Raw genomic sequence first — 26,527 nt, 5'->3', positions numbered from 1 at the left:
CAGTGCTCCCCTCCCAGAGCCACAGATGGAACCCAGGAGTCCTGGCTCCCAGCCCCCCTGCTCTAACCCACTTGTCACATCCGAAGAAGTGGGCTGTAGTCCACGAAAGCTTATGCTTTAATAAATTTGTTAGTCTCTAAGGTGCCACAAGTACTCCTGTTCTTTTTGCGGATACAGACTAACATGGCTGCTACTCTGAAACCTATAAAGGGTAACAGCTCTCCTGTGTACAATACTATAAAATCCCTCCTGGCCAGAGACTCCAAAATCCTTTTCCCTGTAAAGGGTTAAGAAGCTCAGGTAACCTGGCTGACACCTGACCCCCAAGGACCAATAAGGGGACAAGATACTTTCAAATCATTGTGGGGGGAAGGCTTTTGTTTGTGCTCTTTGTTTTGGGGGGAGTTTGCTCTTGGGACTGAGAGGGACCAGACATCAATCCAGGCTCTCCAAATCTTTCTGAACAAGTCTCTCATATTTCAAACTTGTAAGTAAACAGCCAGGCAAGGCATGTTAATTTTATCTTTGTTTTCTCAACTTGCAAATGTACCTTTTGCTAGGGTGTTTACCTCTGTTTGCTGTAACTTTGAACCTAAGGCTAGAGGGGATTCCTCTGGGCTCTTTAAATTTGATTACCCTGTAAAGTTATTTTTCATCCTGATTTTACAGAGATGATTTTGACCTTTTTCTTTAATTAAAAGCCTTTTTTAAGAACCTGATTGATTTTTCCTTGTTTTAAGATCCAAGGGGTTGGATCTGTGTCCACCAGGGAATTGGTGAAGAGTCTCTCAAGGCTACCCAGGGAAGGGAATTAGCCCATTGGGAGTGGTGGCAGCGGACCAGGTCTAAGCTGGTAGTTAAGCTTTGAAGTTTTCATGCAGGCCCCCACATTTGTACCCTAAAGTTCAGAGTGGGGAAGGAGCCTTCACACCACTAGATTCCACTTCCCTCCCAGAGCTGGGAATAAAACCCAGGAGTCCTGACTCCTACCCCCCCCCCCCCCCCCCGCGCGCGCGCGCACACACACACCTCCATGTTGTGTGAGAGGCTCACAGATACTTTGCTTCCCCAGGGGGAGTCGTTTAATGTCATCAAAATACAACACAGGGGCGACCGGCGCTCAGAGACGGGGAGGGTGGACAGGGATGGGGAAGACAGGCCAGGTGCAGGCTGGGGACTTGGATTTAGGGGGGACAAGGCGTGAAGGGGGGGACAAGGATGGGGAATCCAGGCCAGGAAGGGGGAGGGGACAGGGATGGGGGGACAAGGCTGGGAGGGGGAAAGGAGAGGGATGGAGGATCCAGGCCTGGGGGACAGGCTGGGGAGTCAGCCGGGGGCTAGAGGGGCCAAGCCGGGGTGATCAGAGCTGGGGTGCTGCTGACAGGCGGATCACAGAGGGGGGAGCGGGGGACACTTGGCAGCCCTCGGGTCTGTGCTGCTGGTTCTGCCTCAGCCCCCAGGTATGCAGCATCGTTGTGGGGCTCTGAGCCGGCCCCTCCAAGCAGTGTCCGATCCCCAAACGGATCCCCCAGCAGGGGGTGCCTCAGAGCCGTGAGATATCATAGGCGCTGCAAGGAAAAGGGAGAGAGGGTGAGGGAGGCTGGGTTGGACTGGGGGGACCCTGCAGGGCCCAAGAGGGGCTCTCACCTCCTTCGCTTCCGGCCCCCACATCCGGGGAGCTTCCCGTATTTACCACCTGGGGATGGAGAGAGAACAAGTGTGAACCCAGGCGTCCTGGCTCCAAGCCCCGCTCTACCCATAAGACCCCACTCCCCTCCCAGAGCCGGGGAGAGAACCCAGGAGTCCTGGTTCCAACCCCTACTCACAGGTGAGGATGAGGATGCCCAGGACGAAGAGAATGGCGGCGGCTATCAGGCCCCACTTGCGCAGGGAGTGGTAATCTGGAAGGGAGGAGGGAAGGGGGCGACTGTGAGTCGAGTGAGGTGAGCAGCAGCACCCCCTGCTGCTCGAGGCAGGAACAGCTGCTACCCACCGTAAGTGAAGATTTCCTCTTGGCTTTGGCCGGCTCCTGCGGGGGCAGAGAGAGAATTACCCCAAATGCCCAGCTCGGGGGTGGGGGGGGAGGAATGGGGCAGGGACCTTTCCCCTCTGGGGGGCTCCGGCTCCGATCCGGCCCCAGGGCACTCACCTGATCTGGCCGAGCTCCCGGGCTCTCTGTGGGTAATAGGCCTCTTGGAGCCTAGAAAGAACAAGCTTTGGGGTGAAAAGGATCCAGAGACCCCAGCTAAGACCTGCTCTCCCCCCAGCTGCCTCTGGGATGGGCCACAGGGCAGCTGGTTATCCAGGGAGCCCTCGCCCGGCCGCCTCTGGGGTGGGATGTGAGGGGGGACTGGTTATCCAGTGACCCCTCGCTTGGTACTGAGATGCGGCCGCCTCTGCGCTGTTACCTGTCAGCTCTATGTTCTTAGGGAACCAGGGTGCAGTATCCAGTCTGTTTGATTCACGAAGGACACCTCCCCCCCCCCCGCCTCTGCTTGAACCAAAGCTGATCAGAAGAAAGACTTGCAGAGAGCAGTGAAGGGTGGGGGGAGACACACCTAAACCCCTGGGACAAGGGTGACTGATTAAGGAAACTTCCCTAGCCTCATTTGCATCAAAGATGGGACAAGGAGGCATCCCCATTAGCATACAGAATGGAGAACAGAGATTCCAAGGCAACACCCGCCCTGATCTCTGGGACCAGAAAAGCAGGGAAGCATTGCATGATGGAGGTTCTCTGCTCCAGATGTCAGTGAACCCACGCCTGCCCACACACAGCTCAGCAGTTATCAGACCAATTCTAGTAATAAATCCTTTATTGGTATCCAAAATACTGCAGCTGCCTAATTGCATTGTGAGCTCCCTCGAAAAAACACCTCCCATAGCCAGGAATGAACAGTTCCTATTGTCTAGCCTGAACGAAACAACTTTGGTATTCTCCCTTGAGCCATCAGTTTACCTACAAACAAATCTAGTGTTTTCCCTTGAACCATTGCTCTTTCCCTACAAAAACTCCTACCCACACTCCAGTAAGTGTTCTGATGCCTGGATCAAACATCTGCATCAGTTCATTGGGACTTCATCTTCTCCTGACTGATCATGCTGGGGGCTTTGCCTGTCTCCAGCACTCCGGACACCTCCCCTACCATCACCACCTGGGACCCCCGACCGGTTCAAGCTTCCCGGAGTGGCGAGAACCCAGCTTTCTCTCTAGGTGTAGCCTTCTGACCCTGACTTGTGTGATCACTTATAGTTTTCTAAACCGGACTTTGGTAATCAAATTTAAGCTAGATTCAATAATGTCACTGTTTTCTTTGTTTGGCTCCCCTTGTATTGTTACTACCTGGCAATAAATAACTTTTATGGTTAAGCTGGTTGCTTCCCTCTCTCTCTCTCTCTTTTGTGTTTTTGGTTTCCCCATTCGCTCTGTAGCAATGCCCCTTTGACCTAAGCTACAGATCCCTGCAGCGCCCAAAAATCCTGTGGGGTTTGCTCATCAAGTGGGTCACGACTGGAACAATTGTAACGTGAAAGTGGGGATAGGGACATGATGAACCTGGCAGCTTGGAGGTGCTGCTCGACCTAGCCTGCTGAGTCCAGGGACATATAGGAGATCCGCTTGAAAGTGCTGATTGACCCGGTCCGCTCAGACTTGCTCTGTTAGTGTGTGAGTGTGTGATTCTGGGGCTGGAGGAACCCAGCCCTGGGGAACCGAGATCCTGCAGGAGAGCTCCACTGGGAGGGGACTTGCAGAAGGGGGAAGTAGAGCTCCGTATGAGAACACACAAGTGATACAAGCAGTACATTGATAAAATTACTGAACCCTCCCCCCCAGAAGAGTAATCCTAATAAATGAGCGTACCCCAAAGTAACAGGCAAATCTGGTAACAGGGGTGGGATGTGGGGGGCTGGTTATCCAGGGAGCCCTTGCCTAGCACCGAGATGTGGCTGCTTCTGGGGTGGGACGTGCGGGCGGGGACTGGTTGTTTCTCCTACCTGAAGCGGTTGTGCTCGTGCTGCTGGAACTGGAGCCTCCAGACCCTGTGGTGGCTGCAGGGAGATCAAAGGAGGGTGGGACTCAGATCCTGGACCCTTCTTCCCCCCCCCCCCCCCCCCCGCCAGCTCTGCCAGTGCCCCTCACTCCTGACCCACAGCCCTGGTTATCCCAGCCCCGGAGTTCCCCTCAACAGCTCGGCCGTGCTCCTCACTCCTGTTCAGAGTGGGGAAGGAACCTTGACAACCCGGTCCGCTCAGACTTGCTGTGTGTGCGTGTGATAGAATTACTGAACCCTCCCCCCCCAGAACAGTAACCCTAATAAATGAGCATACCCCAAAGTAACGGGCAAATCTGGTAACAGGGATGGGATGTGGGGGGCTGGTCATCCAGGGAGCCCCTGCCTCGCACTGAGATGCAGCTGCCTCTGGGGTGGGATGTGGGGACGGGGGGCTGGTTGTTTCTCCTACCTGAAGCGGTTGTGATCGTGCTGCCGGAACTGGAGCCTCCAGACCCTGTGGTGGCTGCAGGGAGATCAAAGGAGGGTGGGACTCAGATCTTGGACCCTTCTGCCCATCCCCCACCCCCCGCCAACTCTGCCGGTGCCCTTCACTCCCAACCTGCAGCCCTGGCTATCCAGCCCTGGGGTTCCCCTCAGCAGCTCAGCCGTGCCCCTCACTCCTGACCCGCAGCCCCCTGCTCTCCCAGCTGGTCCTTCTTCCATTTTTAACATCCCTGTCACTCTTTTCAGGCTGAGCTCTTATGTAGGGAGCTTTTCCCAGCCAAGTCACACCTAACTGGGGTGTCGCCACTGGAGGGACTGGGGGGCACATTGTGGGGCAGAGCAGTTACCTGCTGTATGATTGGGGGGGTGGACAAAGCCCTGGCTGGGATGATTTAGTTGGTGTTGGTCCTGCTTTTAGCAGGGGGTTGGACTAGGTGACCTCCTGAGGCCTCTTCCAACCCTGATCTTCTATGATTCTATGACTGGGGCTATGTGGAGGGGATCTGGCTTGGCCTGGAGTGGGGAGCTCCCACCCTTGGTCACCCCATCTTCCACATGATGCCTACTACCTGCGCTAGATGTGTTTTCCACCTCTGCATCTTGGTCTCCATCTGGCCATGTCATGCAAAGAAAGAACTGAGATTAGAAACAATGGATCAGCCACCTCTGGGGTGGGACAGTTGGGGAACAGCTGCACATAACGCCACACAGGGATGGCTGCCAGGCACTGATATTCACCTCTCAAATCCAAGTTGGGGTCAGATGGGGTCATGACTCCAGAGTCCTGCCCCACTTCGGGCGTTGGGATGACGATTGCTGATGAAGGATAAAAGCCTCCGTGTGCATGTGTGAGCGACAATGAACCACATGGCAGCTAGTCTGTATCCCACACACACACACACCCCCCACAGCACCAGGCTGATCCCAACCAGCAAGGACACATACACACAGAGCGCCCCTTCTGGGTCCCAGCCCACTCCCTGCAGCACAGTGCCCTCTGCTGACCCCCTGCTCCCCGCAACCCTGCTGACCGCCCGCCCTGCTCTCCACAGCACAGCGCCCCCTACTAACTCCCTGCCCTGCTCCCCACAGCACACCTGTCCATGCAGTGGGCTCTGGGCTGTCACTTACCCCCCTGCTTATCCTCAAGGATTGTCTTAGCCAGCAAAGGCGTCGCCTTCAGGGAGTTATCTGTGGGAGCTGTGAAAGTAGAAAGAATTATATTGTAAAAATAGAATGAATTGAAGAAATGCTGTATGTTCCTTTTAGCAGGAAGCCGCTGAGGGAGACCTCCTGCAGCTGTGCAAGCTACTTGTAACCCCGAGCGAACATGAAAAATGGCTCACAGCAGCAAATTGGCCCGTCAGTGAGCGCCACTCTAATTTGCCAGACACCGGTCCTGACGCTGAATCCCAGAAAAAGTGTAAGGACTGAGCTAAAAATCTACTTGAAGCCATCCCTCGAGTACAGACTCCTAAAATCAACAGGGCGCCCTGGCTCATGCATTTGTTAATGGCCTCCTACCTGCTATTGGCAATATGCTAAAGCGAATAAGTGTTGGGTGGGAGACCGAAACCATGGACAAATTGCAAACAGTGGCAGAGCACTGCCGACGCACTCTGAAAGGAAAGGAGGAACAGTCCTCTCAAAAATTAATGGCCCTGCAAATTCAGCATTATTCAGGGCAGGGCAAACAGTACCAGGGACAGGGAAGGTTCTGGGGATGTGGTTGCGGGAGGGGTCGTGGAAGTGGATTTTTGGGTTTTGGGGATGTTTGTAATTACTGTAAGCAGCCCGAACATTGGAAGAACGAGTGTCCTACCCGGCCTGATAGCTCTGTAAATAACCAATTAGACCCCCTGTCGGCACAGCCCGACAGTCCCCAGCCTTACTTTGTCCCACAGCAATGACGGGACGCCGGGGAACCTCAGGAAATTTTAGCTCCTTTACTACCTCTCACTCCCACGGGTGAGTGTCTTTTGACTATTAATGATCTTTCTCTCCCTTTCCTTGTTGATACGGGAGCTTCACTCTCTGCAGTTTGTACTACCGACCTGCCTGCAGTTCCCTGCTCCGGAAAAACTGTGTCCGCTGTGGGTATTACGGGAATTCCAACCCCTTATCCCCTTTCAAAACCTCTACCGGTCCAGGTCGGTCTCCTTTCCGTGGATCATGCATTCCTTCTCTCTGATTCCACTTCGGTAAACCTTTTGGGTCGGGATCTGTTATGTAAACTTGGCTGTACCATCTATTCTTCCCCAGATGGTGTCTACTTACAAATTCCCCAGTCCTCTCTGAGCAATTCTCTGGCCTCCCTGCTGTCTGAAACTTCCCTTTCCACTCCAGTTCCCTGTTACCCATTGATCCCGTCCCTTGAACACCTAATTTTGCAGGTCCCATCTTTTCTGTGGCCAACCCACCCATCTGAAGTGGGCCGCTTAAATACTGACCCCGTGTGCATTACTGTTGACTCCTCTAAACCCCTGTCTCGCCTGTCTCAATACCCTTTAAACCCCAAAGCAGAGGCTGGCATTGCTCCGGTCATGACCACCCTGCGGGAACAAGGCATTATTGTCCCCTGCTCCAGCCCCTGTAACACCCCTATCCTCCCAGTTTGAAAAACTGATGGTAAATCGTGGCGGTTTGTTCAGGATCTTCGAGCCATTAATCACATTGTTATACCCGCCTTTCCTGTTGTCCCTAACCCAGCAACGATTCTGGCTTCTAGCCCACCAGGTGCAACTCATTTTACTGTTGTTGATTTGTGCTCTGCTTTCTTTTCTGTCCGGGTTCACCCTGACTCCCAGTCTCTTTTTGCCTTTTCTTACAAGGGGCAACAGCACACATGGCCCACGCTCCCCCAGGGGGATACTGAAAGTCCATCTCACTTTTCCCAAGCATTAGCCCGAGACCTTGCTGACCTTGTTTTTCCGTCCAGGTCCACACTAGTCCAATATGGAGATGATCTACTCCTCTGTTCCCCTTTGTTGTCTGCCTCAGAAACTGATTCTTTAGTGCTCCTTACTGCCCTAGCAAAGAAGGGTCACAAGGCTTCTCCTCTAAGCTACAGCTCTGTCAGGCCTCTGTCACATACCTCGGCTTTCTCCTCTCCCCGGGTTCCCGTACACTTTCTCCCACCCGTGTCCAAGCTATCCTCAGTTTTCCCTGACCCCGCTCCCCACTCCCCACGCCAGGTCTGAAAGTTTTTGGGCATGGCTGGATTTTGCAGGCAATGGATTCCCCAATATGCCTCCCTTGCAAAACCTCTCCAGGAACTCACTCGAGTCTCTGTGCCTGACCCCTTGCTGTGGCCCCCTGAGGCCAACTCTGCCTTTGTTTCCCTCAAACAGGGTTTGGCTTCTGCCCCTGCCTTAGAGCTGCCTGACTATTCTAAGCCCTTTACTCTTTTCTGCCACGAACAATCTGGGTGTGCACCGGGAGTCCTCACTCAGATGCACAGAGACAAAAACCGCCCAGTGGCTTATTTCTCTGCCACTTTGGACCCTGTTGCCCAAGGCTTACCCCCCTGCCTGCGTGCTATGGCTGCCGCAGCGCACTTAGTCGAAATGTCCGAATCCCTTGTCCTCCACTCTCCTCTTACCCTCATGGTCCCTCGCTCTGTGGAAACCCTCCTGCTACAACATAACACAGGCCACCTCTCCTCCGCCCGCCTTACCAGGTATGAACTTTTACTGCTGTCGGCTTCGTATATCACCATAAAGAATTGTTCTCAGTTAAACCCTACCACACTCCTTCCTTTGTCTGATGACGGTGATCCCCACGACTGCCTTGCAACTGTCTCTGCTGTCACCATCCCGCACTCTGACCTTTCTGATGTCCCTCTCCCTAACTCTGACCTTGTTTTGTTTACTGATGGTTCCTGTTTTCGAGACAACCAAGGTCGTCTCCTTGCAGGATACGCTGTAGTGTCACTCTCTGAAACTCTAGAAGCTGCGCCTTTACTTTCTGTAACCTCAGCGCAAGTTGCTGAATTAGTTGCCCTCACCCGTGCCTGCTTTTTGGCGGAGGGACGCTACGCCACCATTTAGACTGACTTCCCCCTACGCTTTTGGGGTTGTACGTGACCTTGGCACCCTCTGGCAAGCTCGGGGTTTCCTTGCCTCCGCCAGTACCCCTATCAAAAATGGCCCCTCCATCGCTGCTCTCCTGTATGCAGTTTTACTTCCGTCTGCCCTAGCTATTGTTAAGTGCCCTGGCCACTCGATGATGGATACTGATGTTGCTAAGGGTAACGCATTTGCTGACACCTCTGCTAAACATGCTGCTGCCATAGAACCTTCTCCAGATGCATTTCTAGGTTCCCTTTCTGTTTCTATACCACCGCTGTCCCTCACTAACCTCACCCTGCTCCAAGACTCTGACCCAGAAGCCAAAAAGGACTCCTGGGTTGCCCAGGGTTGCTCTCTACATCCTGATTCTCTTTGGCGTTCGCCCGCTGGCGCCTTTGTGGCCCCCTTTTCACTCTATCCGTCGCTGGCCACCCTGCTACACGGTGTTTCACATGTTGGAAAGGAGGGGATGGTCTCTGCTGTAACTAAGGCAGGATGGTGGGCCCCCCATTTCAGCTCTTTTGCAACCCGCCACTGTGCCGCCTGTACCACTTGCCAAAGCCACGATATTGGTAAACCTGTAAAAGTGGCTCAGGGGTTCCGGGTCCTGCCCCAAACACCATTCTTGCATTGGCAACTTGATTTTGTACAAATGCCTAAGTGACAACAATATGAATTTATTTTGGTTATGGTATGTTTATTTTCTGGTGCTCGAAAGGCTGACGCACTGTCTGTACCAAATGTTTGTTAAATCATATTCTGCCTGCCAAGGGAATTCCTGCCTCTCTGTCCAGTGATCGGGGTACACATTTTACCGGACAACTTGTTCAACACCTGGATCGTGTGTTACATATCACACACCTGTTGCACTGTCCCTACCACCCACAGAGCGCGGGTGCAGTTGAAAGACGAAATGGTGTACTTAAGAATAAGCTTGCTAAACTTTGTGACTTGACAGGGTTAAGCTGGCCAGTGGCTTTACCACTGGCCCTTATGGAAATGCGATCCACTCCATCCCAAAGGCATAAATTGAGTCCCTTTGAAATTGCTATGGGACGCCCTATGCGAGCTATGGCTACCATTACTCCAGTCCCAGACGTGAACTTGACGCACAGTACGCGCCTTCAATATTGCAAGGGATTAATGCAAGCCGTAAGTCACTTCCATTCACAGGTTCGAGCTGCCTGGCCGACAGAACCCACCTCTGATGTTTGCCACGACCTCAAGCCAGGTGATTGGGTCTACATACGGCACTATCATCGAAAACACACCTTGGAGCCCCAGTGGAAGGGTCCTCATCAGGTACTGCTTACTACCCAGACGGCTGTTAAACTATCTGGCATCGCAGCGTGGATACATGCTTCACAGTGTAAGAAGGCACCATCCCCAGCGAACCAATCATCACCTCAGAACCACACAGAGTCAATTTTGACTCCAGAAGACGACGTAGAGGAACAGCCTGCAGTACCTTACAATCTACGCTCTTGTAAGGGTTGCCAGAAGCAGACGACGACCTAAAGCAAGGCCCAAGAAGAAGCAGTAGTGAGCCTAGCGCCTGCTCCCTGGTGGATGTAAAACCGTGACTGCAGTTCCCTCAGTTGAGGTTGTCAGAACCAGCAGGGCCTTGCCTCCAACATGTACCTCTGGTGGCGCCTGTTCCTCGGCTGCTGGTGTCTTAAGGTCTGGGGAGTCCACAATGACAATTCTTTTATCCAGCAGCAAGTGTGGATAGCTCAGACCCTTAATATTTCTAATTGCTGGGTCTGCAGCCACATCCCAGCCCACTCTCAAGCTGGTGTTCCTGTCCTGGCAATCCCACTCAATTCCCCAGACCTCACTGGAGGACCTCGTCCGTTTAACAAAACATGGAACAGCAATGACACTTGGGAAGCAGTGGGAATACATGTATCTAAATGGATAAGTGTGGTGGAGGGAAAAGGTCATTGGTGTTGGGTGTATAATGGGACAGGGTTGGATCTGGGAAAAAGCCGTTGTCTTCAGCATATTGTGGCCAATGGTGTATGGGATTATTCGAACAAAACTAAAGAGTGGCGGGCCAGGGATGGGTATATGAATTTTTTCTCACCTGGAATCAAACAGAGAAATCAATCTCATGTTCCCCTTACAGTAACCTTAGTAAGAACAATACAATCTTTCAATGCCATGCAAATAACACCACTCCTCGTAAGGAGAATTACTCTGTGCCCCTTTGGAGGATATTACTCCGGAGTACAGCAGAAAGGGATCTAGGGGTTATAGTGGACCACAAGCTAAATATGAGTCAACAGTGTGATGCTGTTGCAAAAAAAGCAAACATGATCCTGGGATGTATTAACAGGTGTGTTGTGAGCAAGACACGAGAAGTCATTCTTCCGCTCTACTCTGCACTGGTTAGGCCTCAGCTGGAGTATTGTGTCCAGTTCTGGGCGCCGCATTTTAAAAAAGATGTGGAGAAATTGGAAAGGGTCCAGAGAAGAGCAACAAGAATGATTAAAGGTCTTGAGAACATGACCTATGAAGGAAGGCTGAAAGAATTGGGTTTGTTTAGTTTGGAAAAGAGAAGACTGTGGAAGCAGAGAAAAGAACTGACAGAAGGGAACTGCAATGCATGATGGTTGTTAGCAAGAGTCAGGCTTCGTTAGCAAGAGACAGTCTTTGTTAGCAAGAGTCAAGCTAGCTGTGACCCTGATAACGCGAGATTTGTAGAAGCGAGGATTGTGTGAGGATTGTGTGAGACGGGTGAGAAAGAGCTGTGTAAGAAGTCATTGTGACCTCAGTATAGATAAGGTGTAGAAGACCTTGTGTAGATAAGGTATAGAAACTAATTGTATGTAGGCAAGAGTCAAAACAAGTAAGGAAATGAGATATCAAGATGGCCTATGTATAAACAAAATGCAAGCTGTCCCTCATTATTTCTGTAATGAAAGGTATAAATGCTTGCTGTAATTAGTTACCAGAGAGAGACCTACTTGCTCTCTCCTCTGCACATGTGAGAGTTAATAATAAAGCCTCTGACTTGCTGCACCTAAACAAAAATAGTGAGAACTCAGTTTTTCTCCGACAATTTGGGGGCTCGTCCGGGATGGCAACGCCCACTGAGGCAACGGCAGCTGCTACGGATCGTTCCCCTTCGAACCCCATGGCGCCACAATAGAGGTAAGAGACCTTTTGAAATCTCTATTGGGGTGTCGGAGGAGGACTGTCCGTGGGGCCGTCTGCCCCTGTTGGGCTCACGCCATCCGAACTTATTGACTGTGCAGCAAGGTCAGATGCTGAGCGGCGTAATAGGGGAATTGTTTGCCGCCCCCTGTAAGCATATGCTAGGTGCATAGGGTTTGCACCTGTATTGAGGAGTTGTTACTGCCTCAAGAGGGGTTTTTACCGCCTCAAGTGATGCATCAAGGTACTTGGGAATAGTACCTGGAGGTACTCAGGAGTAGTACCTGGTATAAGGCCTTGGTATGTTGGTGTGTGTAGTCTGTGTGTGTGTGTGTGTGTGTACACAGTGTGAATTGAGTGTTACCGGAAGACGCCCAGAGTACTCTGCGAAGTCTTTTGGCTCGTGACCAGAACTACTCTAACGCAAGCCCGGTAACTAGAGGATCTTTTAGGAGATCCGACCCATGTAAGTTGACTCGGCCTGGCATCGTCCGGCGAGGAGGCTACCTGGGTCTAGGAGTGTGTGCACCCATCTTTCCTCCCTTTTTCCTCTCCGTGTGAGCCACTGACAGTCTGACCATCTCACTGGATGCAACAGAGTAAGCGGCGCTTTCTCTCTGAGATTAGCCGACGCTCTTTGCTGAAGGGAGGTGTAGGGGGTCATGGCTATCCTCGTTAGTCACTCCTGTGTGAATACCCTGTAGGGAGAGATCCTTAGTTTATGAGCCGCTAGCGCGGACAGGGCATCCTTCCCCTTTTGAGTGTGTGATTGGAAAATGGGTGGGGGACAGTCTAAGTCTTCCCTTTCACCCCCTAAGGGTACCCCAGCTTATTTCATGTACGTACATTATGGCCCGAAAACCTGCAGGTATTTAGATAATTGGAATCTTTACACGCGTGCAAATCCATCTAAACAATGTCCACTAGAAGGTACCTTTGATTTAGACAAACTTAAATACCTTAAAGAAACTCTGGCTTCACCAAAAGCCTCTGATACACAGTGGGAGCAATTTGTCTGTTGGTGGGAGGAAGCAACAAAGAGACTCCACGAGTCTCGAGTGCGGAGTCTAAAGGACTCCCAGGAAAAGTTAAAAGCCCAAGTGCAACATTTACAGCTTAAATGCAAGGCATCCAGCTGTTTAACCCCTAGAGCGATTCCTTCAGCTCCTGTGTATCCTAATCCCGTTCAAGCAATTCCTTCTGCTCCCCTTTATCCCCAATTAGTTAGATCTGACAGTGAGGAGGAAACTGCTGAGGATATTTTAGATTTCTTCAGTAACATTCAGCAGCAGCAGCAGCCCGTGCTGCCTCCTCCCCCTGCACAGCATGGGTCTGCTAACGAATCTCACCCGGCAGTGCCAGTTTCACCACTGCATGTATCAGCTGCACACATTGTTCTCTCTTCCCCTGGGAGAGAAGCCTCCTCTTCACCACAAAGAGGTGATTCTGAGCCTCCCAGTAGCTCCCCTGATTCTAATCCCTCTGAGGAAAGTACCCGTTATCTTACTAGAAGTGTGGCACATGCACTCCAGGTTCCTTTAAGAGGCCTGGAACTATTTCTCAAATGCGTACTTTTCTTGGCATGACTGGGTACTGTAGACAATGGATTTTAGGCTATGCAACAATGATTAAACCCTTACAGGATCTGACTAAGTCAGGTACCCCTGAGCCTCTTCCTTGGTCTCCAGAGGCTGAACAAGCTTTTGTTGCTATCAAGCAAAGTCTGTCCAGTGCACCAGCCCTGGGACTTCCTGATTATGCTAAACCATTCACTCTTTTCTGTCATGAGCGTAATGGGTTTGCTTTGGCTGTATTAACGCAAAGGCACGGAGACAAACACCGTCCCATTGCTTATTACAGTACTGCCCTAGACGCTGTGGCAGCTGGATTTCCCCCTTGCCTGCGTGCTGTAGCTGCAGCAGCTCTTGCTGTTCAGGTATCTGAATCTATTGTCTTAGGATCTCCTTTGATTGTTGCTGTTCCTCATGCTGTGGCTGCTCTCTTGTTAAAATCTAAGACACAGCATCTATCCACTTCTCGTCTTACAAAATATGAGCTTGTCTTGTTGTCTTCATCTCATATTACTTTGGCTCGTTGCCCTGTTCTAAATCCTGCCTCCTTGTTGCCTGGGCCCAAAGACGGAGACCCACATGACTGTGTGTCTGTGACATCGGTTCTCTCTCGTCCAAGAGATGATTTACTAGATGTGCCTTTGCAAAATCCTGATCTTATTTACTTTGTAGATGGTTCGTGCTTGCGAGATTCTAAGGGCAAATTGGTTGCTGGTTATGCTGTGTGTTCTGCACATGCTGTTATTGAAAGTGCTTTCCTTCCTTCTGTGTTTTCTGCTCAAGTGGCCGAACTTGTGGCTTTAACTCGAGCCTGCATTCTCGCTCAGGATCAAGCAGTTACAATCTATACAGACTCTCGTTATGCTTTTGGAGTGGTACATGATTATGGGTTGCTCTGGAAGTATAGAGGTTTTCTTACATCCACTGGTTCTCCTATTAAGAACAGTCTGTATGTCTCTGCTCTTTTAGATGCTCTTTTATTGCCCAAAGCTATAGCTGTCGTGAAATGTACAGCTCACCAGACCCCTCGTGATGAAGTTACCCGTGGAAATGCTTTGGCAGACTCTGCAGCCAAAGCAGCGGCCCTTTCTGCACCTCAGGCTGAATATACTTGTGCTTTGATTGAACAGCCTCCACTAGCCTCCCTTGAGGATCTGGCCAAGATCCAGGAAGCTGCATCGGCAGCTGAGAAACGTTTTTGGAGTTCTAATGGCTGTATTCTACACCCTGATCATCTTTGGCGTGCCCCAGCTGGTCGCCTGGTTGCACCGAAGATGCTAATGCCCTATCTTGCTCGTGTATACCACGGAATGGCTCACGTGAGCAAAGGGGGGATGGTTGCTGCAGTTAACCGAGATTGGTGTGCGTTCGGGTTCCCAGTCATTGCACATCACTACTGTCAACAATGTGTGATTTGTCAGCAGCATAACATTGGTAAAGCTGTTAAAGTTAGGCAGGCAGCTCACCCTCCCCCTTGGGGACCTTTTGTAAATATTCAGATTGATTTTATTCAACTGTCTAAATGTTGTGGCTATGAATATGTATTGGTTTTGGTGGATGTATTTTCAAATTGGGTTGAAGCTTTTCCCTGCAGGAAAGCAGATGCCAGGACTGTTGTGAAACTTCTGCTTAAAGATTTTGTACCACGATTTGGCATCCCTGTGAGTATCAACAGTGACCGTGGAACTCATTTTACTGGACAGATTGTAAAGGAGTTATGTGCAGCTTTGCAGACTCAACACAACCTTCACTGTCCCCACCATCCGCAGTCTGCTGGGACAGTGGAACGCCAGAATGGAATTCTGAAAAATAAACTGGCCAAGATTTGTGCTGAAACAAACTTGAAGTGGCCAGATGCCCTTCCTCTGGCACTAATGAGTATGAGGGCCACTCCCAATCGAAAGACTGGACTCAGCCCTCATGAGATTCTGACAGGGCGCCCGATGAGACTACCAACTGCGCCCCCACTGACCCTAGCTCAGATGGACATTCATTTAATGGATGACACAATGCTTAAGTATTGTCAGGCACTAATGAAATGTGTTAAGTCTTTCTATACACAGGTGAAAGAAGCACTACCCAAGGATCCTGTGCAGCCCTGCCACTCGCTGGAACCAGGAGACTGGGTCTACATAAAGGTCCATCAGCGAAAGACTGCCTTGGCTCCACGCTGGAAAGGCCCTTTCCAAGTCCTGTTAACCACTAACACTGCTGTGAAGTGCCAAGGACTGCCCACCTGGACCCATGCTTCGCACTGCAAAAAGACCCCTCCGCCTGGAGAGGATTCTCCAGCTGCTGATCAGCCTATTTCTCCTGCTAACTCTGCTGTGCCTCCTGGACAGCAGGGAAAGAGGACAAGGTGAAGTGCTAGTAACCTCTCCCTTGTCCACTGACAGATCTACTGTGCCTTTGAATTCTTTTACAGGAATCACACCAGTACAGGGTGAAGTGCTAGTAACCTCTCCCCGGTATTATGGTGAATCACAACTGTTTTTGAAGAAGAAAAGAAGAAACACTCGCTCTGCTGAAACCACCAAAGTCCAGAACTTTCTAACTACAAAAGACATTAAGAACTGGCCCTGGTGGAAGAAACGAAGTATTGTTTATTGGCAAGGAGGGAACTGTGGGGAACGTTCCTGGGAATGTGGGGTCCAGTGGTGGGGTGGATTCTTTCCAGGATCAGGGCTTTGTGCTTATGGACAGATACCTTCAGGATGCACTGCCCTCCCTAATTGGCTTTCAGATGATGAATATCAAAAACGCCTTGCCACTACAAAGACTACACCTACCACTAGTCCCTTGACCCTTGCCACCACCACTGTAACTTATCCAGATACAAACAGTACTACACATTCCAATGAAACTCATTGGCCAAGACTTTCACATCTCAGTGATTTACTGAAATTTTGCTCAGAGAAATTATTCTTTAAAGTTCAAGATAATGTATATGAGCAAACAATTGAATGGAAAACAAATGGATATGTAGAGATAAAAATACATGATATCACTACTAGTGAACCCCAAGAATTAATAACTGCAATTGATGGGTTCTATAGTGAAATAGATATGATGATTGTTCCTGGAATTTGTACTGTGTTAAATGAAAGAGGCCCTTATTGTTATTTGATCACCCAATTAGTGAACAATCGAACAAGCACTCAAAGAGTTTGTTCTGCCACTGGAAATTTTACCTGCATAGAAATGATTCCAGTGACTGATAATGTGACTTGTACCTTACTGCAATACACTCCATCTTATACCATTAATGTTAATGCCTCCCGGAAATACATAAAGGTGTTTGACCAACAGATGTGGTATAGTACTACACCAAAGAGAGATGTAGTAGGATATCGATGGACTGTGATTAACACCACACTGGGAACTGTTAAATTTTCATTGCCCTTATCCAGTTTCCAGATTACCTCTACATACCCGAACTGTTCACAAGGGGCTGCCATTAGATTAGCACAACAGAGGGCTTGGGTTATTTCTTCTAGAAAGAGAAGAGACTTGACCGGATCCCTGTGGGATGGGGCCAATAGTGCAGCAGCAGTTTGGAATATTTTTAAGAATCAGGAACATGATGAGAAATTGGGCCAACTAGAGAAGGCCATAGGCCTTGTTTCTGGAGCACAACTAACCCAGGTACAGGCTGGAGTTGGTGAGTTACATGTTATCTCCGCCCTTAGTTTTATGACCCAGAAGTTACTGACAGAGATGGTATTGAATATCACTGAGGCTGGGAAGGCATTGCAGTGGGATCTAGCATGCTCAGAGATTCAGGATTTCTTGAATGACCAGCTAATGGCCATTCGGAATGATCTAGAGCACCAGGCTTGGCCCACTGCCCTTACAGACACGTCAGGAGTGCCATCTGACCTGTGGCCATGGAGACATACTTGGAAACTTTCTGGGTGGAAGTGTGGACGTTCTCAGTGCTCCTTCCAAGCATATGGACCGGTACAGGGGGTGTGGGCTCCTACATACCGTATCCTGCCAGGTCCATGGGGAGGATGCATATGGGATTGGGTAATTCATCGAGACATCTGGGAAATTAGACCACCTGGTATGCCCAATCGATTTTTAGTTAGTGCTCCTAGGATTACACCTGACATTTGGATGGGGTTAAGTAACCTGTGGACATTCTGGCCATTAGAATCCCCACAGCTTCAGTGTACACGTAAACTGAAGCCAGGAGAAGTCGTCACTGTCTATGACTACGTTTGCTGGGAGGGTAGGGGACAAGGAACTACCCTGACAGGACACTTACTCTTCCAAGCTAATGATAGCTGTGTGTATGTTAATGACACCGTATCCCAAGACATACATTTTAATCTCACTACCACTGCAGGCAATCATATCATTTACTGGCCTGCAGATAGAGTTTTTCAAGTAGCCCTTAGGTTCCAGATATCCTTTAATTGGACTAGCTTACTATCTGATAGATTTCAAAATTTGCTTTCATTGTTACCTGAGATTCAGAAAATCTCTGAGGTACAAGGGCAAATTCACATGCTTCAAAATGTATATCAAGTAGAAAAGTATGCCTTTCACACTGCTTATAGAGTAGCTACCTTATGTACTAAATATGATGTATTGTGCTTTATGACAAAGGCTGTACAACAACCCCATTATAGTATTGCTATGGGAATGTTATTGCTTGTATTGTTATTAGTTAGTTTAGGATTATGTTATTGTTGTTGTAAAAGACGTAATAATAGTAATACCTTTCATGTTCATGCTAATCATGCATTATCATTGCATCCAATCAAAACCCCTAAGGTTGAAGCATCTAATTTAGAATCTGAAGTCCAGGACTTGATGCAAATAGAGATTTGAGAATGTTTGTTGTACTAGAAGTACAAAAGGGGGGGGGTTGTGGAAGCAGAGAAAAGAACTGACAGAAGGGAACTGCAATGCATGATGGTTGTTAGCAAGAGTCAGGCTTCGTTAGCAAGAGACAGTCTTTGTTAGCAAGAGTCAAGCTAGCTGTGACCCTGATAACGCGAGATTTGTAGAAGCGAGGATTGTGTGAGGATTGTGTGAGACGGGTGAGAAAGAGCTGTGTAAGAAGTCATTGTGACCTCAGTATAGATAAGGTGTAGAAGACCTTGTGTAGATAAGGTATAGAAACTAATTGTATGTAGGCAAGAGTCAAAACAAGTAAGGAAATGAGATATCAAGATGGCCTATGTATAAACAAAATGCAAGCTGTCCCTCATTATTTCTGTAATGAAAGGTATAAATGCTTGCTGTAATTAGTTACCAGAGAGAGACCTACTTGCTCTCTCCTCTGCACATGTGAGAGTTAATAATAAAGCCTCTGACTTGCTGCACCTAAACAAAAATAGTGAGAACTCAGTTTTTCTCCGACAAGACTGAGAGGGGACATGATAGCAGTTTTCAGGTATCTAAAAGGGTGTCATAAGGAGGAGGGAGAAAACTTGTTCACCTTAGCCTCTAAGGATAGAACCAGAAGCAATGGGTTTAAACTGCAGCAAGGGAGGTCTAGGTTGGACATTAGGAAAAAGTTCCTAACTGTCAGGGTGGTTAAACACTGGAATAAATTGCCTAGGGAGGTTGTGGAATCTCCATCTCTGGAGATATTTAATAGGTTAGATAAATGTCTATCAGGGATGGTCTAGACAGTATTTGGTCCTGCCATGCGGGCAGGGGACTGGACTCGATGACCTCTCGAGGTCCCTTCCAGTCCTAGAATCTATGAATCTATGAATCTTTGCAAACACCTATATGACAAATCGGTGCAACTGACCCTTCCCGGCCTTAATAGGGAATCATTGGGTTTGTGGGACCAAAGCTTATACCGCATTATGAGCTAACTGGTCAGGTACCTGTTATCCCGCCCGACTCTTCCCAGAATTCCGAGTGCTAGGGTCCTTCCCACGAGAATGCCTCCGTAATTTCAGGCAAAAAAAAGGGACTTACCAGATGCCCAATGGTATGTAAATAACATAAGCCCCTTAACCTGGGAAGAGGCCACTGGCGGTTCCCTTATCCCACTAGGGGGAGTAATACACCATGCAAAAAGGCTCCTGAGGTTACAAGCAGTAGTTGAAATAATGGCAAATGAAACCGGAGAGAGTTTAAGAGCCCTGGCCAAAGAAACAGGGGCGATCCGACAGATGGCCCTCCAAAACCGTCAAGCGTTGGACATAGTGCTGGTGGCCAAAGGAAGGACCTGTGCTCTCACTGGAAAAGAATGTTGTGTGTTTATACCTGACGACACCAATGAGGTACTAGATCGCGTTAGCCACTTAGAACAAATCGTATATCTTCCCCATGAAGAGCCGAGTTCTTAATGGAAGTGGCTAAGTAACCTGTTCAATTTCTCTGGCATAGGAAACTGATTGTTTCAGGGAGCCCTGACTATCCTGTTTGGAATCCTAATGATTTTTGTATGTTTTCAGTTAATCTCCTGTTGTATCCAGAATTGTGTAAGGTATGCCACCCAGGTGACTGCCCCAAAACAGAGTGCTAATATGATGATTTTAAATATCACTGATGAACAAGGAGATAAAGAACGATTTATATGTGGAACCCGGTAATTGTTGGTCATAGCGTAGCTTGACCAAAAGGAGGGATTGTGAAAGTAGAAAGAATTATATTGTAAAAATAGAATGGATTGAAGAAATGATGTATGTACCTTTAAGCAGAAATAAGGAATGTTGAAATACGGGTGTCAGGAAGAGAAACATTAAGGTATAGACCAATGAGTCCACTTAAGCTAATGGTGGGACATTAACAGGAGATCGGTAAGAGTTAGTAAGGAAATAAGATATGTGTGTTTAGTCCCAGGTAAACTTAACAATTCTGCTTTCTTTGTTATCTTGTTAAGTTCGCGCCCTTTTATCTGTATAAATAAGATAGTTTGAGTCTTGCATGGTGCTCACATTATCTGGATGCATTGGCAGAGCGCTGTGCTAATAAACAGAGTGGTTTGACAAACTGTGAGTCCTGAATCTGACTTTGACAGAGCAAAGGGCTGAGTGGGAAATTTTGGGTGGAGGAGCCCCAGGCCAGACAGGCAGACACTCACCCCACCCATGGCTTGTTGTCCTCTGCCACCCAGCTTCCACTGTGTGTGTGTGTGTGTGTGTGTGTGTGTGTGTGTGTGTGTGTCCCTGCTGGAGGGGACGAACCCTGCTCCGTGTGTGTGTGTATGCATGCGTGTAAGCAGTGCACGCTGCTCAGAAACAGCCCTACTCTCCTACACATCATATTCCCTGTACAGCTCTTGATTGAGGGGGATTCCCCTTTCTCCCCCTAAAGAGAAGGAACCTGAGACACAGAGAAGCAAAGAGACATGCCCAAGGTCACATAAAAGGACAGAAACAGAGTGGGGGAACAGATCCCCAGGAGCCCCTGGCTCCCAGCCCCCCATCTAACCACTAGACCCCACTCCCCTCCCAGAGCTGGGATAGAACCCAGGAGTCCTGGTTCCCAGCCCCACCAGGACAGCCGGTCCCTCCTACAGATGTTTCCCAAGGCTGGATTTCCTGGTCAGCCAAGGGGTCTGGTGCCCCAGGGCTGTGGATGCTGGTGCTACCCAGGATGTGGTGCCATAAGGAGAGGCAGGTGACACTTACCTTGCTGAGTCAGAACCAGGACTGGGTCCAGGACCAGGAACAAGAATACGGCGACCTGGACCTGCAGCAAAACCAGAGAGACTCAATTGTCCTGGGCTCTGTTGGCACCCCTCACTCCCACCCGCAACCCCATGCCAGCCCAGGCCTGAGCCCGCCTCCAGCTCTGCCAGTGCCCCTCACTCCTGACCTGCAGCACCTGCTAGCCCTGCCCTGGGCTCCCCGCCCAGGCATTCATATGTAGTGGTGCAGCGCCGGACTGAATCAGACTAGCCACGAGGGGCTACTAAGGTGACCAATGTGTGTGAAAAGTTTTCAAAGCCTGAGATGCCTGGGAGGACAGACCCAGCAGTGTTGGGGTGGAGCTGGGGGGGATTTGCTTTGTTGATTTATGAGCTACCGGGGGAGCTGCTGCCGGCAGGAACGGGCTCAGGCTCTCAGCAGACTCAGGCAGCATTGCTGGGTCAGTCACACCCAGGGAAGCTTCCCACACCCAGCGATGGGCTCAGGCTCTCATAGAATCATAGAATATCAGGGTTGGAAGGGACCTCAGGAGGTCATCTAGTCCAACCCCCTGCTCAAAGCAGGACCAATCCCCAACTAAATCATCCCAGCCAGGGCTTTGTCAAACCTGACCTTAAAAACCTCTAAGGAAGGAGATTCCACCACCTCCCTAGGTAACCCATTCCAGTGCTTCACCACCCTCCTAGTGAAAAAGTTTTTCCTAATATCCAACCTAAACCTCCCCCACTGCAACTTGAGACCATTGCTCCTTGTTCTGTCATCTGCCACCACTGAGAACAGTCTAGATCCATCCTCTTTGGAACCCCCTTTCAAGTAGTTGAAAGCAGCTATCAAATCCCCCCCCCCCATTCTTCTCTTCTGCAGACTAACAATCCCAGTTCCCACAGCCTCTCCTCATAAGTCATGTGCTCCAGCCCCCTAATCAATTTTGTTGCCCTCCGCTGGACTCTTTCCAACTTTTCCACATCCTTCTTGTAGTGTGGGGCCCAAAACTGGACACAGTACTTCAGATGAGGCCTCACCAATGTCCAATAGAGGGGAATGATCATGTCCCTCGATCTGCTGGCAATGCTCCTACTTATACAGCCCAAAATGCTGTTAGCCTTCTTGGCAACTAGGGCACACTGCTGACTCATATCCAGCTTCTCGTCCACTGTAACCCCTAGGTCCTTTTCTGCAGAACTGCTACCTAGCCATTCGGTCCCTAGTCTGTAACAGTGCATGGGATTATTCCTTCCTAAGTGCAGGACTCTGCACTTGTCCTTGTTGAAACTCATCAGGTTTCTTTTGGCCCAATCCTCTAATTTGTCTAGGTCCCTCTGTATCCTATCCCTACCCTCCAGCGTATCTACCACTCCTCCTAGTTTAATGTCATCTGCAAACTTGCTGAGAGTGTAGTCCACGCCATCCTCCAGATCATTAATGAAGATATTGAACAAAACCAGCCCCAGGACCGACCCTTGGGGCACTCTGCTTGAAACCGGCTGCCAACTAGACATGGAGCCATTGATCACCACTCGTTGAGCCTGACGATCTAGCCAGCTTTCTATCCACCTTATACTCTATTCATCCAGCCCATACTTCTTTAACTTGCCGGCAAGAATACTGTGGGAGACCATATCAAAAGCTTTGCTAAGGTCAAGGAATAACACATCCACTGCTTTCCCCTCATCCACAGACCCAGTTATCTCCTCATAGAAGGCAGTTAGGTTAGACAGGCATGACTTGCCCTTGGTGAATCCATGCTGACTGTTCCTGATCACTTTCCTCTCCTCTAAGTGCTTCAGAATTGATTCCTTGAGGACCCGCTCCATGATTTTACCAGGGACTGAGGTGAGGCTGACTGGCCTGTAGTTCCCCAGATCCTCCTTCTTCCCTTTTTTAAAGATGGGCACTACATTAGCCTTTTTCCAGTCATCCGGGACCTCCCCCGGTTGCCATGAGTTTTCAAAGATAATGGCCAATGGCTGTGCAATCACATCCGCTAACTCCTTTAGCACCCTCGGATGCAGCGCATCCGGCCCCATGGACTTGTGCTCATCCAGCTTTTCTAAATAGTCACGAACCACTTCTTTCTCCACAGAGGGCTGGTCACCTCCTCCCCATGCTGTGCTGCCCAGTGCAGCAGTCAGGGAGCTGACCTTGTTCGTGAAGACAGAGGCAAAAAAAGCATTGAGTACATCAGCTTTTTCCACATCCTCTGTCACTAGGTTGCCTCCCTCATTCAGTAAGGGGCCCACACTTTCCTTGACTTTCTTCTTGTTGCTAACATACCTGAAGAAACCCTTCTTGTTACTCTTAACATCTCTTGCTAGCTGCAACTCCAAGTGTGATTTGTCCTTCCTGATTTCACTCCTGCATGCCTGAGCAATATTTTTATACTCCTCCCTGGTCATTTGTCCAATCATCCACTTCTTGTAAGCTTCTTTTTTGTGTTTAAGATCAGCAAGGATTTCACTGTTAAGCCAAGCTGGTCGCCTGCCATATTTACTGTTCTTTCTACATATCGGGATGGTTTGTTCCTGCAACCTCAATAAGGATTCTTTAAAATACAGCCAGCTCTCCTGGACTCCTTTCCCCCTCATGTTATTCTCCCAGGGGATCCTGCCCATCAGTTCCCTGAGGGAGTCAAAGTCTGCTTTTCTGAAGTCCAGGGTCCGTATTCTGCTGCTCTCCTTTCTTCCTTGTGTCAGGATCCTGAACTCAACCATCTCATGGTCACTGCCTCCCGGGTTCCCATCCACTTTTGCTTCCCCTACTAATTCTTCCTGGTTTGTGAGCAGCAGGTCAAGAAAAGCTCTGCCCCTAGCTGGTTCCTCCAGCACTTGCACCAGGAAATTGTCCCCTACACTTTCCAAAAACTTCCTGGATTGTCCGTGCACCGCTGTATTGCTCTCCCAGCAGATATCAGGGTGGTTAAAGTCTCCCATGAGAACCAGGGCCTGTGACCTTGTAACTTCTGCTAGTTGCCGGAAGAAAGCCTCATCCACCTCATCCCCGTGGTCTGGTGGTCTATAGCAGACTCCCACCATGACATCACCCTTGTTGCTCACACTTCTGAACTTAATCCAGAGACTCTCAGGTTTTTCTGCAGTTTCATACCGGAGCTCTGAGAAGTCATACTCCTCTCTTACATACAATGCAACTCCCCCACCTTTTCTGCCCTGCCTGTCCTTCCTGAACAGTTTATAACCATCCATGACATGTGAGTTATCCCACCAAGTCTCTGTTATTCCAGTAACATCATAGTTCCTTGACTGTGCCAGGACTTCCAGTTCTCCCTGCTTGTTTCCCAGGCTTCTTGCATTTGTGTATTGGCACTTAAGATAACTCGCTGATAACTCTGGCAGACTCAGGCAACTCATGTTTGATCCCCAAGCCCATGAGCTAGAAACTTCTTTCTCCCCCCACACAAATTGAACTCTGACACAATCCTGGGGTACAGAGGAGAACCCCCCACCCTGCATAGTGAACAGCCCGGAAGGGTCAGGCCAGGCTGGGGGAGGGTTGCTCTGATGTCAGTGCAGGTGACTGCACTGGAACTCACACTGTCTCCCAAGGGACTGGTGACAGTGGCTGGACAAGGTCTATTCACAGGGCAAATGAATCAGATGGGGTGGAGGGTGTACAGAGATAGATAGATAGATAGATTAGATAGATGGGGGTATGAGGATAGATAGATAGATTAGATAGATGGGGGTGTGAGGATAGATAGATAGATAGATGGGGGTATGAGGATAGATAGATTAGATGGGGGTATGAGGATAGATAGATAGATTAGATGGGGGTATGAGGATAGATAGATAGATAGATAGATTAGATGGGGGTATGAGGATAGATAGATAGATAGATTAGATTAGATAGATAGGGACCGGATGGCATGTTGGGGGGAATGTAGGTCTACAACTGTTAGCTGCGGCCCCATATGCACATCAGCTTTGTGGCGTGGTTCCCATCCCAGGGTCCCGCCCCCCGCCCCTTGCCAGCCCCTCTCCCCCCCGCCCCCCTCCGGCCAGGACACCTGGTTCCCATCACCAGCCTGCCTGGCTCCCCATGCCCCTCCCCACTCAATGCCCCCCCCCCCCCCTGCAGCTGTGACCCACTGGGGTCGCTCGTGGCAGGAAGTCGGGGCCGTGGTGCTGGACTGGGGGCACAGCTGGCTCTGATCAGAGCCGGGGAACCCAGGCATCCGGAATGGGGGCTGGGGACTCACCCTCATGGCAGCAGGCGCTGGGACGGTGTGTGAGCAGGAGGGGGAGGGCAGCACTCGGGCAGCAGAACGAGGAGGCCTCACGAGTCATTTCCTCCCGCCTGTACTTCCTGCGAGGCGCGTGTGTGAGAGAGACCATATGTGTGTGTGTGTGTGTGCGCGTGCGTGTGTGCGTGCACTCAGAGGACTGTTTGTCTGCAAGTGTTGTGGCCGCAAAATGAAAGGGAACCCCGAGAAGTGGAAACAAAGAAGAAGAGAACTGCCCTGCCCAAGAGGTGGCTGCATCTCAGCACTGGGCGAGCCTTCCCCATACTGCGTTATGTGCAGATGTTCCCCAGCTGCCCCACCCCAGAGATGGCTGCATCTCAGTGTGCTCAATTCCCCCTCCTGTCCCCCTGTCATTTTCTTATCCCCAGGGAGCCGGGCAGGTGGGGATCAGGACTCTACTCAGCCCCACACAGCAGAGGGCTGCTCCACGGGAGCCTCCTATTGGGAGGTGCCCTGGGTAGGCAGGGGAGATTCAGGAACAGCAGCAGGACAGGAGCTAGGGCTGTAGGCAAGGGTGGTGGTGAGCCCCAGTGCATGTTGGGAGTACCACTCTAGGACTAGTGCATGCTGGGAGTTTTGCTCTGAGCTTGGTGTATGCAGGGAGCTCAGTTCTGAGCCTGGTGCATTCTGGGAGTACCACTCCAGGACCGGTGCTTGCTGGGAGTTCTGCTCTGAGCCTGGTGCATTCTGGGAGTCCTGCACTGTGCCTGGTGCAAGCTGGGAGCACTGCTCTGATCATGGTGCATCCTGGGAGTCTGCTCCAGGCCTGGTGGATTTTGGGAGTCCCATTCTGCACTGGTGCATGCTGGGAGATCTCTCTTAATGGGGTATGCTGGGACATGCTGGGATAGGGCATCTGACTTCCTTTTTCAGAGCTCTGCCCCCAGGTTCGGACTTTCCTCCCCATCTCGGGTGGGAGGGGCCAGTTGAGTGGCCTCTGGGGCCCAAACCCGCCATGTCCCCAGGGCGCTGAATGGCCGAGAGAAATAGGGCCAGGTGGAAGTGGGCACCCCCAGAGGGGAAAGGCCCCATACCCCATTCCCTCTCGCCCCGCCCTGTGTAGGGCCGTGTCCCAGATTCCTCTCCATTATCCCTGGGCAGGTTCTCAGCTTGGTCCCACTGAAGATTCGCCCCTCACAGTCCGGGTCAATGCTGGGGACTCCAGCTGCCCCACACACACACATACACACACCCCAGAAACCTGCGCTTAGCCCTGGACTCCTCTTGGGACCTGTCGGCCCAACTCCTGAAGAATGGGATAAGTAGTCTTGGCCTTGGGGAACTGTGGCATCGTTCTCCAGAGTGTGCTCCAGAGGTGGCTGCATCTCAGCAGCAGGCGAGC

At 50.2% G+C, this 26,527-nt stretch overlaps 1 protein-coding gene across 2 annotated transcripts; it reads right to left on the bottom strand.

Annotated features, from left to right (window-relative positions):
* Positions 1-1,036: 1,036 nt before the first annotated feature.
* LOC128826927 (FXYD domain-containing ion transport regulator 5-like) lies at positions 1,037-25,248 on the bottom strand. 2 transcript variants are annotated; one of them, XM_054010499.1, is made up of 12 exons: positions 25,141-25,248; positions 20,907-20,967; positions 5,631-5,699; positions 5,238-5,315; positions 5,069-5,110; positions 4,465-4,518; positions 3,997-4,050; positions 2,150-2,200; positions 1,994-2,029; positions 1,827-1,901; positions 1,648-1,696; positions 1,037-1,568 (listed from the first exon to the last, which is right to left on the bottom strand). In XM_054010499.1, exons 1-12 carry the CDS (start codon positions 25,144-25,146, stop codon positions 1,544-1,546), a joined length of 600 nt encoding a protein of 199 aa, XP_053866474.1. In that variant the 5' UTR covers positions 25,147-25,248; the 3' UTR covers positions 1,037-1,543. The 2 variants fall into 2 exon arrangements, with proteins under 2 accessions (XP_053866474.1, XP_053866475.1); XM_054010500.1 differs by lacking the exons at positions 20,907-20,967; positions 25,141-25,248 and adding an exon at positions 9,841-10,148.
* Between the last annotated feature and the right edge of the window lie 1,279 nt (positions 25,249-26,527).

The sequence above is a fragment of the Malaclemys terrapin genome, chromosome 21 (genome assembly GCF_027887155.1).
Source record: "Malaclemys terrapin pileata isolate rMalTer1 chromosome 21, rMalTer1.hap1, whole genome shotgun sequence".
Lineage (NCBI taxonomy): Eukaryota > Metazoa > Chordata > Testudines > Emydidae > Malaclemys > Malaclemys terrapin.
The sequence above is the reverse complement of the archived record's forward strand: the minus strand, read 5'-3'. Positions and strand labels throughout refer to the sequence as shown.

What these genes read in the sequence shown, in the direction of transcription:
- LOC128826927 (XM_054010499.1), bottom strand. An exon ending in CACGATCACAACCGCTTCAG is followed by an intron (nt 4,051 to 4,464) that starts GTAGGAGAAACA and finishes ATCTCCCTGCAG; the next exon opens with CCACCACAGGGTCTGGAGGC. An exon ending in GGGGGCCGGAAGCGAAGGAG is followed by an intron (nt 1,569 to 1,647) that starts GTGAGAGCCCCT and finishes TTTTCCTTGCAG; the next exon opens with CGCCTATGATATCTCACGGC.